The sequence below is a fragment of the Hesperophylax consimilis genome, chromosome 8 (assembly GCF_061612785.1).
Source record: "Hesperophylax consimilis isolate HC1 chromosome 8, BYU_Hcon_1.0, whole genome shotgun sequence".
Taxonomy (NCBI): domain Eukaryota; kingdom Metazoa; phylum Arthropoda; class Insecta; order Trichoptera; family Limnephilidae; genus Hesperophylax; species Hesperophylax consimilis.
In genome coordinates, this window is record NC_142843.1 from 7,782,531 (window position 1) to 7,796,147 (window position 13,617).

The 13,617-nt window shown below is 33.0% G+C and overlaps 1 protein-coding gene across 3 annotated transcripts in view; it reads left to right on the forward strand.

Moving 5' to 3' along the window:
- Cen (cerebellar degeneration-related protein 2-like) overlaps positions 1–13,617 on the forward strand; it is a 153,174-nt gene that overhangs the window by 73,974 nt on the left and 65,583 nt on the right. The window contains exon 1 of one of the 3 annotated variants that reach the window (XM_089634841.1): positions 6,538–7,146. The exons of the other annotated variants lie outside the window; for them this stretch is intronic. Within the exon in view, the coding sequence (XP_089490967.1) occupies positions 7,065–7,146 (82 nt within the window). The 5' untranslated portion in view covers positions 6,538–7,064. Of the gene's footprint in view, positions 1–6,537; positions 7,147–13,617 lie in introns of those variants that run through there. 3 annotated transcript variants of the gene reach the window in all.

The window sequence follows — 13,617 nt, forward strand, 5'->3', positions numbered from 1 at the left end:
ATCCGTACTACATATTTTGGTTTTATCTTTGATTGAAAAGAAAACTTCAGTTTGGTTGGGTATTTTGGCCTCAAATTAAATTTTAAGAATTGCATGAAAAGGGCCATGCAGAGGTTCCTCGAAGTACTTTTTTATCAATTGAATTTTAAGCAAATTTGTTTGACTCCGCCATTTCGAAAATTTTATTTCAATCCCTTCAACTTTAAAAACAATCGTTTTTATTCAAGCACGTTGTTTTTATGTATCTTTACAGTTCACTTTTACAATCTCTATATGTGCGCAATATGCAAAACTAGCTAAGCTGTTATTGGAAGATACTCCCAGTATCGCCCTGGTGTAAGACCACCGTTCAGAATTGAAACTTCGCTTGAAATGGATTTAGCCGTGTTTGGTGACCACATCTAAATAGCCAGATACTCCCCCACCTTCCTCTTCCCCATCTCCTTTACATAGCCATAACCATCAGCCTGACTACATACATCAATCGGAGATGCCATAGTCTCACTGGCTTCCAACGGTTGGGAGCAGTTGGGACTCTTTTGCGGTATTCACATTTTTTTACAATAATTGAACAAACCGCACTCGTTCTAGATATTCTTAAAGTATGAATGAAGTTATTGCACTTTTGAGTCATTCCTCGATACCGACAACAGTGCGTCAGGTGGGAAGTAAAGTTATAGACGCGACCCTCGCCCAACATCTTTGAAGCGCTGCAATAGAAAGGGTGCCCAAATCACATTCTGCATGTGTTATTGCTTGCTTATATCTACAACGTTATCCCACTGGAAAATAATATAAACATTATCATCAATCAAAAAGTATTGTCCTTCAAACAAAAAATATACTTGTTCGATAAATTAAAATTAAACTGTAAAGCATGCGGTACATTCTTCCTTCAGTAAGTATTTTGTAAGCTGTTTTGTTATTTGTGATCATTATCTTAAACGTAATACAAAACAATAATGATTCATTCGTATCTTTGATCTGTTAATTTATGTATAATGCAAAGATACATATCAAATTCAAGTACAATGATTAAAAATAGATATTACCTGTAATAATTATAGGTTTTATCTGTTACACAAGACTGCGATAAAAATGTTAAGGAATAACATGTGTTTTATGGAAACAATTCATTTTTATAATTGTTTTTGATTTATATTTATTTTGATTGTATCAACATCGATGCATATTTTTAAACACAAATGTTTAAATGGATTACATAAATTACACATCCTACTGGTAAATGTTTTATACATTGCGTGATTATTTTCTATAAGATAACGAACAAAGACTCAATAAAAAGTAATTGATTATTTTTTTTGCTGATTCACTCATAAACCATGTCAGAAATATGAAGACGTCAGCTCCTAAATTGCAAATATTAATTATGCAAAAATACCTTATTGTATATCGTCCTTTGTTAGGTAAATGTGTATTTGTGTTTGGTTGCCAGCAATATGCGTTAGAAATAAAATTCAATTTTACTGCGTTATGTAGAGCACACATAATAATCCTGAATGTTAACGATTTCGCGATCGATTGCATTATAGCGTTAATTACTTAAAACTAGTGCAGAAACGTGAAAAATCACGGGATATTATATTAGTAAATCTAGTTAATTTGTGAATAACGCTTTCTTGAAAATGACCCTTTGAAATTAATAACACCGTTTCTAAATTAAGATATCTGACGTACATATTTTATACACTTAAGGAAGTACTCAATGTTGACAAATTGAAAATGATTTATTTTTCTCTAGTGCAATCCTCAATTATGGACGGTATATTAGGATGGGGTGGCGCATTAGATACATTTATAAAACCACTACAAATAGAACAAAATCATATTATCAAGGTTATATATAGTAAAAAGAGGACATTTTCGACTGATCAATTGTACAAGGAATATCAACTATTCAATCTCCGTAAACTATTTTTACTTCAAAGCCTGAAATATGTCACGAAAAACCAAAACAAATTTCAAAAATTTGAACCCAAAATCAACTTTAGAAGAAATCATGTATTTTATACCCCACAAACCAATACCAAACTAATGCAAAGTCACAGTAGCTTTATTGGACCTCGCACTTTTAATCTATTACCAAAAAAAATTCAAGTAACAACTAAACTAGCGCAATACCAAAAAGAATTAAAGTTGTGGCTGTACAATACAAATGTTGAAGCATTATTCATTTAATTTTTACTTTTTTCTCTTTTTCTATTTGGTTTCTGAATACTTATTATTATTTAATTTTGTGTTCTTTTAGGTAAGTTTTTAGATTTTCACGGCCAAAAGCATTTTTGTTGTTTGTTTTTGGGGTGTTATGCTGACACATCTTCGGATCTACCGGATCTGCCCTGATGATGGACACTGCAACGCTGTCCGAAACGTCGGCTAAAGAAGGAGTTAGCGCAACACGGCATAACACCCCAAAAACAAACAACAAAAATTGTGTTCTTTTACTTCATATATATTATTTTACAATCTTTATTTTTACTTTGATTTAGTTTTAATATGCACCTCTTGCACAATCTTTTAGACTAACTTTAATTATAATCCTACCGTTTTTCTTTATGTGCTTACTGTTATTTTCAGGTAAAAAAATATAATGTATACACTTATATTATCCACGCACAGGTTGCGCCTTAGTGGGTTCCCTTTCTTATTATTATAAAACTGTAATGTAAAATATATAAATTGGAAAAAAATAAAGGAAAAAAAAAACACGAAAATCTGACTTAATTTTCAAATATAAAATTTACTATTAAAATTATATTCTAGTAAAATTATATTATGTTATAGGTAGGTACTTTATCGATTTATCGCTTCATTACAATCTGTTCCAATTTTGAAAACGTCACTTAAGTTCGAAGCTAATCCGAGTTCTAGAGTTGATTGAAATGGATTTACAAACAAAACACTACCGAAATTAGTATTTTTGATGATAAGTGGCATTATTGCGTCAGCAGCAATATATTTACAAAAGTTTGTAGATACCTACCAATTGATGTTACAATCATCAGTATTACCTGCATACTCACATTACTTACTGATGTTACAATCAACAACATAAGATTCTCACAAGAACGAATGTTTAAAACATAAGTTTTACTTTCACATAAGTACCTAACTACGTACTGGTGTTAGAATATATAACTCCGACATACGACCTTTATGCATTAGAGGTGCGATATTAAAAGTATTGTTAAACTATTTTAAATGTCACGGTCTTCCAAATAATAGTTGATTGTTCAAAGAGTAATAATTTGCTTTACGTCTTAGTGATTAAAATAAATAAATTGGCAATGTATGATAACTGATGACATTTGACACGGCTAATGATATAATACTTTGACTTTCGATGACTTTGCAACTGAGGATGGAAGATACAAAATATCATGTAGTAAGATAATACATATATTATAATTATATATTAATTATCTTACTACATGATATTTTGTATCTTCATGTAGTAAGATAATAAATATATTCTAATTCATTCAACGTATAGAATTAATAAAATCAAAGATCAATAATGTATCATGTTTATTTCCATTGATAGAGTCATCATTGTAACATGTATTGACAAACACCTTTTTGTCACATTTGTCCTATGACATAAACAAAAAAAAACCCGTCGTAAAATATAAAAGATCAAGCATTTAATTTTTATTGGAATAACTTTTCTTCTCATATCTTTTGAAGGTTATATCCATCAATGAACAACATTGAAAAATAAGATAATACTAATAAATCTGAACGAAACACGAAACAGAAAAATAAAAAGGTGACTGACTCAACAGGGAATCGAATCCAGAATCTTTGTCTTACCGGGACAACGCCTCTAACCACTCGTCCATTGGGACCTAATCAATCTACTTAATTTTTTTCTATCTCATACTTCAAATAATAAAAAAAAACAATATTATCTTGCAAGTAATTTTTCCCATATTTTTGGCAGCTAACCTTTTGAATGATTGCTTAGTTCTAAAGAATTGGTTTGTAACATAGATAATGTCTCTTGAAAGATCTTGTATCTTAAGAGATCCTGGGTTCGATTCCCAGTTGAGACGGTTACCTTTTTTATATTTCTGTGTCTTGTTCTGTTTCATAATTCGTATTGATTTATTAGTATTTATTTATTATTAATACTACTTCAATGAAAAAGTATTTATTTATAAAGATCCTTATAAAAATAATAAATTTTTACACAGTAAAGAGTGATATTAAGGAAAGTATTAAAATAAAGGTTTAATGCTATGGGTGTGAAAATTGAGTGAGATGTGTGCGTTTATTTGTAACTCCCAAAATTTATGTATTATTTTTTAATCGATATTTTTATACCCTTCGATTAAAAAAAGTCGATGCGGGATCGTGTCTATCGATTGGTACTAAGCCTTCAACACCTGCTCGAGACTCTAACTTCCGACAATATTTTATTGTGACCATGTGTGAACCACGTTGTAGGAGGTCATTTAAATAAATTAAATGTTTAATTTTAAATTGAATTAACCGTAACACGGCTAGATCGAAATAAGATAGGAAATGCTGTATTCTTGACTCGTCTTCAGAGTCAATAGAATGAGATAAATAAGATAAGTTATAAATTATTCACTGGAAAATGTTAATATAACCTTATGTTTTCTCATTTCCTGTATTTTACTATTTCCGGGGTGATTATTATAAGAAAATCTCAGGAAATAGTGTTTTTTTTCGGAAAATGGAAAAATATTGGAATTTTGAAAAAAAAAATCTTTTTTACTTCTAACATCATGTATAATCCCCTCCCAAAGTTAACACCCTGTACACAATATCAATAAAATAATAATTATTTATATTTCGTTTTATTTGTTTACAGTTGTTAACAATAATTATATTAAATTATAAAATGAATATTCGTTTTACTAGTTATAATAATTTTTTTCGTTTTTTCGGATAAGACGTAAAAAAATGTTCTGAAAAGGTGTGATTTCCCCATTAAATTCCATTATTAATTTAACCTACGGTATTTGTAAGATTTTTTGTTGCGTTTCCATGTCAAAAGCTATTATTATGAAGGAGGCGTGGGGCCGCCCGAAAACATTAACTTTACAGTAATCATCGTGTTAAATTATCATTAAAAACGCTTTAGTAAAGTGAGGCTACCTTTTGTAAAAGGTAATGACAACATTATTATATTGACAGTTTAAATGGTCGCAATCATTATAAATTTTTGCTTTTCCGCGGTACTTTGTGCTTAGAGCTTTCGAAATTTGAAAGGAAAGTCTTCTATTTTTCTGGAACCTTTCGTTAACTAGGCGATTGCTCTAATCGACTGAACTATCGCGACAATCAATAGACCAACACTGAAACCTAATGAAAACTTTTCGCCGGTGATTCGAGCTTTCGAACTCTCAGTATCGCCCTAATGAAAGACCACCATTTAAAAATTGCTTCAAATGGCTTTAGTCGTGTTTGGTGATCTAAATAGCTACGTACTTCTCCATCTTATTTTCCTCCCCATACCCTTAAGCCCCATGACACACCCCAATTGGGGATGCAATAATCTCACTGGCTGCGGTTATGAACATTTGTTCTGACATCATTATTAGGAAATCTGTCAATTTAACATATTTTATTCTATATTTGTTATATCAGTAAATTTTCTCCGCTCAGCGGGCTTTTTATGAAATTTGCTCATAAATTCTACCATGAACCCCATTTTACAATTTGTCGTTAAAAAAAACAAAAAGAAACACCAAAAATGGGTTGAACATCGAGTAGCAACAACATGAAGTTATTATTGGCGATTCTTGATTCTATTCCCAGCTCGGCCCTGATTGTCTACGTCTGTCTGATTCCGCGTGACTCACTCTGAGCCAGGGACGTCCGGACCTCTCTACCACTGGCTGCTAGCACCGGCACTACTCACTAGCTACTTTACTTGTCCACTTGGCCACTCCTGCTGTGAGCCAAGTATTGGCAAGCGCGCCGCCAACAACAGGTTGGCTCAGTGGCATTTCGCAAGCTTTATGTCGCTTTGTTGGAAATCTTCGTGTGCTTATGAACAGGGTCAATACGATTTGTTCGAAGACTCTTACTGCCGTGACAACGCTTTGAAATCAATAATAATGACTACTTAACATAGATGCTCAACCGCTTGAATAAGCAGAAAATTATTGCTAAAATTAAATTAATTATATTACGCACTAATCGAAACGATAAAGTATTTTGAATGTATAAGTTTTCGTGGACGTTGAGCGCGTTGACGCGACGCTCATGCGTCGGTAGGTGCTTAATGGATACGTGGTATCTTTTACAGGTGTGAATGTATTTAGTTAATTTTTTATCTTAGAAAACAATTGTTTGAGAAAGGAATTTTTGCTGATGTGTCAGCCTGTGTTCGTGTATGGTTCCAAGGGGGCAGTTCGACCCAAACAGAGCGGGCGCCTGCGCAGTGCCCTCCTCCTCTCCCCCCCTCGGGCATGCGCACCCCGGTTCCTCAGCAGGCAGCTAACTCACAACTCACAACACCACCATACCATTCCACGGGAGCCGAGACGCGAGGCGATACAAGGTCTCCCGAGATAAGCCGTGAACTCGATACGAGCAGACTGACCGACGGGTATCTTGCCCGTTTTTTCTCGCCGCAGCTGACATTGAATTGTTCAATTACCCGCGGGCCTGTCGCGGGGCGGTTATCACGGGCGGCCGCAGCCAGTAATCATCGGACTGTCGAACGAGCTACATGACTCGTCCGCCGGTATAATCCGCGTTTAAATATCGCGAATGCCCCCGAAAGGCAGCGAAAGTACTTGCTCTACCATTCATCATTAAATAACGATCGTTTCAGAAAAAAGTTACTTGTTCATTGTGTTTGTTTCTGATCCGCAGATAAACAAAGTGGCGTTTACCACTGTGCGAATCGAGTGTTAGTCATCTGTGTTCTTGTTGGATCCGGTGAAATGAGATCCGATTGTGATAATATTATCGTTTAGTGGGGCGCAATCTCGCCAATAGTCAGTCTCCGTCTCGCGAGACAATCGAATTTCATATTCTGAAACTGGATCTCTGAGCGAGACATGAGTCTCATCGGGGGTAAGTCAGGACGGACTGGGTCCACCCTGGAGGAAGAAGCGGACAACACCAGATACATGCTGGATGGTAAGAAAAAACAGGACTTCCTAAAAACAAGACTTTATTTCAAGAAACATGACTTTATTATGTATATTTGCGTTCGTTCTGCGCCGGTGCGCCTTCAAAATATAAACAACAGTTGTCGATACAAAAACTTCTTACAATATCAGCAACACTGGAATGGTTCAATTATACCTGCAAAATCAACGCAAAAGTTAGTGTCAGTATCGTTGAAAGTTTTCTCAACAATGGGTAGGAGATATAAACAAAGTTTCATTGTTTTGGCAACGAAATCAAACAAAACTCTTTCATAAACATGACATGGAATGTTTCATGTTCCCTTGGTAACATGGTGTTTTACGACTTAAACTATTCAGCGACTTTACTTTGTTCTTTTTTAACCGATTCATATCACCCTACTAGGGAACCCTCCCCCTGATAGTCGGCAGTGTGTCGCCGGGAGATATTGATTTCCCTGGCGCGTGGCAACCCCCGTCTATCTGCTTCCCTATTCCCGCAATTCGCAAACGGGTTACTCCCCTACTGCGATGCAAGGGTTACAACTGTTCTTTATTTTAAAAACAAAAGTTTCAATATGGAATGTAAACAAGTTGATTAAACACGATGTTAACAATTTGATTTACAAATCAACACATTCAGCTGTGAAGTCGGTGGTTTCGCCACTGCAGATTATTTTCTATCACGGAGAAAAATGAGTATTGCTGATTTATTAAAATCCGGTCAATCCTGTTGAGTACATAATAATGAAATGCGAAAATGTTTGAATTTTTCTGACATCGCCATAACACATCCGTTTTTTACTGGTACTTTATTAGGAAACCTGTCAATTCATTAGTTAAAAGCCTGCAGTCTAATTTTTAACCGGAATACGAATAATTTGAAGAGGTTTTTCTTAAATTGATATCAGGCAATAAAAAAATACAATTATGTGAAGGCGATTATAAAAAATGTTCTCTTTGTGTAATGTGCTCTCTATACATAAGTAGGGTAGATTACCAACTAACGCTAGATGAATTCTGGAACACAGAATACAAAAAACCCGTAAACCATAACTACCCTACTAGGCATAGAGAAGCACAAATGTTTATTATTAAAATATCGCAAAATGTATACGGAGATAGAACAAAAAGACATAAAATTCCGGAATTATTTAACGCATTACCTGAAGACATTAAAAATGAGACATCTTATTCAAAAATCAAAACGAAAATTAGATCGTTCTACCTCCGTGAAACATAAAAACAAATAATATTGAGGATCAAGATATCAAGTTGAAATTAAATATATTATTGCCTATAAGCTTAAAAATAGGAAAAGTGAGAGATTTCTTACAATTAAACTGATTGATCAGTTTTGTAGGATTTAAGTAAGAGAAAATATTGTACAAATAAAAAAAACTGAATAAACACATTAAAAAAAAAAAAAAAGTTAGCAATATTTTATATCAGTAAGTTTTCTCCGTGTTCTAATATGATAGTTATAGTTTTAATTCCTCTTTTGACCTCCTGCAGAAACATACTTGTAGGTCTGTAATGGGTTGTACTATCACCTTAACCTACAATCACCCCACACTTTGGATAATAGATTAATGATAATCTCATATTTATCTTATCTTTAATCCATATTAATAATTCGAAATACATCTTTTGTTTTTTTGTTTCCAACCGCAATAACAGATATAATTTAGATTATTTCTCTTCTTGTACACTGTATTTTGTGATATGTATGGTTTTCAAACAGTTCCACGATCTTCTTTCTCCGTTATGAATTCCATGGCTCGATTTCGACACAGCCTATATTTATTTTTACGAAATGCCCGCGTACAATCAAGGAGGTTTTGGTACAATACGCTCCGCCTGAATTGCGAAACGAGTTAATATACTCTGTAAACAAAACACAAACTATCCGCTTTGAGAAATTGACGGATGATTGGGTAAGACATCAATCTAATACTAAACATAATACTGCTAAGTCAGCATAATCAAGAGAAATTCATATTACGCAGGTTTGAAACACAAAATACTTCGCTTTGACACGCACCACTATAAACAAAATAACAATTGAAATAGGGCATCGATTTTACCTTGAGATTTGCGGAATGTGTAGGTGGCAGTGTATCGATTTGATTTGTATGTTACTTCTGGCTGATTTATAGCTCAAATTAATCAACTCAACATTACTTGAAAATGAAAGCGGTTTTATCGTTAGTTGTTAGCTATACAAAATCACGTTTTATCCGCAGAGAATGGCACATCTTTAAACAAAACTCGAGTGTGCGATGAAAAATTTGCCTTATGCAAATTAATTGCAGCGATAAGAATCGTACAGTAAACCCATTTATTTTGCAGAAAGTGCAAGTCATAACATTTAAAATGCGGAAGTGCTAGGGTTTTGAATCGTTTTCTTGTTTCGCCTAGAAATACAACCTTGAAAATGGCTAAATCGCTAACTATTGTGCATAGACATATAACCTCATCGAGACCACGAACAAATGTGCAATGTATTCATATATATGTAAGTCACCCGTCAAGGTGATTTTCCAAGAGGTGAACCGATACACGATTCATTCACAAAGCAGGTATACGGTAACATAATAAAATCAGTAGGTATTGATTTATTGATCCTCTCATCTGTTGGCACCCAAAACTCTGTATGTGTTTTGTATCCCAGTTTTCTCTACCTAGCACTCATATACCTTCACTACTTATTTACAGCCGAGTAAAAAACAAGTGTTTCAAGGTCTAAGCATCTCGAAAAAACTTTGTTTTCAGCTCGGTGTGTATTCGTTTTTACCGAGTGTACTTCTTATGTGTTCCGTTATTGTATTGTGGCATTTCTCCACTGCGATACTAAAAATAAGTAGGTATTTATCTCTATGCCTATTGGATGGGTGAAATGATTTTTTATTGTCTAAAGTCACCCATCTTATTAGTTTTATTTAACTTTGTGTGCATTTTATATACAGAAAACCCTGTCGCAAACGGTTTCGGTAAATATTTATTTGGTTTCGTTTTTCTAAAAAAGATTTCTTCTGTCGTTGTTTGACAACAATTTTTATTATTTATTTTGTACTTCCATAAGTAAACTTCAGACTTGAGACGTCAAACAAAATAAACCACATTATATTATTATCTAGGCACGAATGTTTAAACGATTACATTGGTTTAATTTATGTAAGTGTAAGAATGAGTAGAAGTAGGTTTTCGTTATTTAAAATATACTGCTTAGCCATTTAAAACTAGCTATTATTTTGGGTGAGCGATATTAGATAAATTAATTTTATATTAAAAAATTTGCTGCTAAATAGCCATTTCTTTTAAAAATCAATGTTTTATTTGAAGACTTTCAGGAATCTTAACTCTTAAATACCCGAAACATTATACATTTTCCCACCAAGGAAGTAATTAATTGGCATTGTTTCATACCCATGCAAATTTTTGATCACTCGTCACATAATAACGGTCTTTTGCGGACACAATAACTTTTCATTCCTTATACAGTAGTGTTTTCAATTCTGGAACACCCAGTTTCCTGGCAGAAACCAAAATGTCTAGTGCATGCATTGCGGTGGAGTTTACGAGTAACAGTGTCAAGGCAAATGCCGTATTGTGCTGACCAATTAGAAAGCAGGTTCTTGATACGTTATGATTATTCCCAATAAAGAATAGCTGATTTCATCCAATGAATAAATTTATTATGAAAGAAAATGAGGTGCGCAGCTCGGTACTTCGGTCATAGATCTGTCACCGCGTAAAAACTCGCACCGGCTGATCTAAGATGGCGGCGATTAAATACTTGACAGGTCTACTTGAAAGTAGTTACCTATCGTTAGTATAAGCAAATACCCTATATAGTATAAGAAGACAAAGTATGCACCTAGTCAAGATTCTTTATAAGGAGTTGGTAAATATACAAGTTCTTATTTAACTCGTGGTCCACCAAAATAATAATTACTATAATAAAACTTAGTAGGTACTCGTAGCAGTCTCAATTCTGAATCATCGTTTTATTTATCTTTACTAATTATACGTTATCAACACTTTAGAGGTAGGGATTATCTGGTAATGTATTGGTAAAGAGAAAAGAGTCATAATAATTGTTTTAATATAATTAATGTCTGAGGCCTCCTTTTCCTAAATACATAAATCTCATTTCAATCGTTCTTGCGGTTTTATTGTGAGTATCATTTATTAAAGATCTTCATTTCTATTGCTGAAATTGATGTGCTGAATTGATAAAGATATTTAAATTAACGTCTTATAATTTATACGAATTAACCTTACCGCAAATAAGAGACAACGGAAATAGGAAGTAAATCGATGGAGAGTTAACCTTCTTCTATGTTTTGCCTTTAGCGTTGACCACTAACTAGTTAGCTAACATTAGTCGATTATCTCTTCTGTATTATACTCTCCTGGTACCTCTTGCATAAATAAATAGATATGAATTTTAGATGTATTCTACCAGCAGCAAATAGGTCGAGGTTGGCAATGTTCGTGTCATTTTCTTTGTTGTAGAAAATGTTGGAAATCATGGACCTAAGATTCTATTCTTTAACGCGCATTATCGTTTTAATTTACATTGATAAAGCGTGGTAAAAAGTGGAATCTTGGCCCCCCCGGAGTTTTAACATTATCGACAGGACTGAAAAATATATATTTTTAAATTTAAACTTTCATTATATAGTATTATTGATCACCTTATACAATATTAATATCTTTTAAATTATTACGTAAGGTTAGTTTAGGGTGTGGTTTTGAACAAAAAAATCAATTTAATATCAGAGTACGAATGACATGTTGCTAGCAAAAAAAAAAAGTTGCATTTTTTAAATATTTGTATAAAAATGTCATTCTAAGCGATAATTTTTTTTATCCAAAATATTTGATCACCGTTGATAATATGTACAAATACGTAATAACTTTTCTAATAAGATAAAAAACTTAATTATTATCTATTTATGCATGCTTTGCAGATTTAAATATTATAATATAAAAATATAACTATACTTCATCCCGATCTATTCAAAGTTCAGAAATTTATCTGATGGATCGTTGAAATGTAATTTATTAAAAAAAACGAATTTGCCAGAATATTGCAATAATTTTCACTTAATCGCAAAATCGTTTTCTTCGGCTTTCCTATTGACCTTCTTTAATCTTGACTCTGAAAACTTCGGGTAAACAAAACAATAAGTAAGAAATGCTTGTACAATACATCGGATTTTTTTCTCACGTCAATTAAGTTTTTATCGGTGTTGTATTATTTATTAGTTTGTGTAGCTATTAATTAAATGAGAGGTCCATCTGCAACTGAAGAATAATTAGTGTTATATTGGCTCGGAATGTTTGCTTTAGCGACTTGATCATAGTTCAACTAAACTTAATTGTTTGAAATATTTTCAGTACATTAAATTCAAACGTTATCTGCCCAAATGTTTGATACACGAAGAAGAGTTTTTAAAGGTTACGGAACTACATTTTTAACTGCTAGGAATAGGATTTCCTGATAATTTAATGGATAATTTCCAGAATTCCTACGGTCACATAGAGCGATCACAATAATATTTTACCAACCAGGTAAATATTATAATTAATTAATTAATATTAAGTTGACATGGCGTTTGGGGCCCACCCAGGCGTAGTGTGTTCAATTCCTCGGCTGGCTAATTCCTCCATCACAACACAAGCAACATTTTCCGCTTAGTGTGGTGGTAGTAGGAGATTTTCAAATATTGTCAGGTCAGGAACAAATCGATAACGAATCACCTAGTATAATTTATCAAAATAATATATATTCAATATAATAATGTTCGTATTCTAATTTATTATTTGGACGGCGTTGTATTTAAATGCACAATATAAGATTATTAAAAAACAAAAATACTTCCGCATTCTGAATGTGTAATATTTTAAGTTTAAAATAAGAATTTTCGATTGAATGCAAACGAAATTTAGCCACGCCCGCGTTCCAATAATAATTCTCCCGAGACCACATCAAATTGATCGATCATTGATCACATTGCAACAGACCACGCGGAGACAACTCTGTTCTGAATTTGGTACATTTTTTTATTCTTTTCGATTAGTCATTAGTGTCATTCCAGTTATCGGCAGGTGTTCCCCGCGGTGTGAATCGACTATCCATGACGATATCAATAATAGAGTTTAATATAAACAATAAAATAAATGTTTTTTTCTTAATTCTTTCATATATAGCCAAATTTAGGTACGTACCTCAGTATTATTAATAGATTTTGAAAGAATAGTGTTGAAGCTCTTTCGAAGCCGGATAATAAATATTAAAATGATTTTGATTGCTTTTTTTCGTGTAAAATCTCTTAAAAAATATTAATTTTATATTAATTATGACAAAAAATATCCCTAAACTAAAATATTTAATGTATGCTTACTAGCATTATCTATTACTCGGTTTTTTACGTTCTTCTGTCATTCGCTTATTTATTTATCTTGTTCT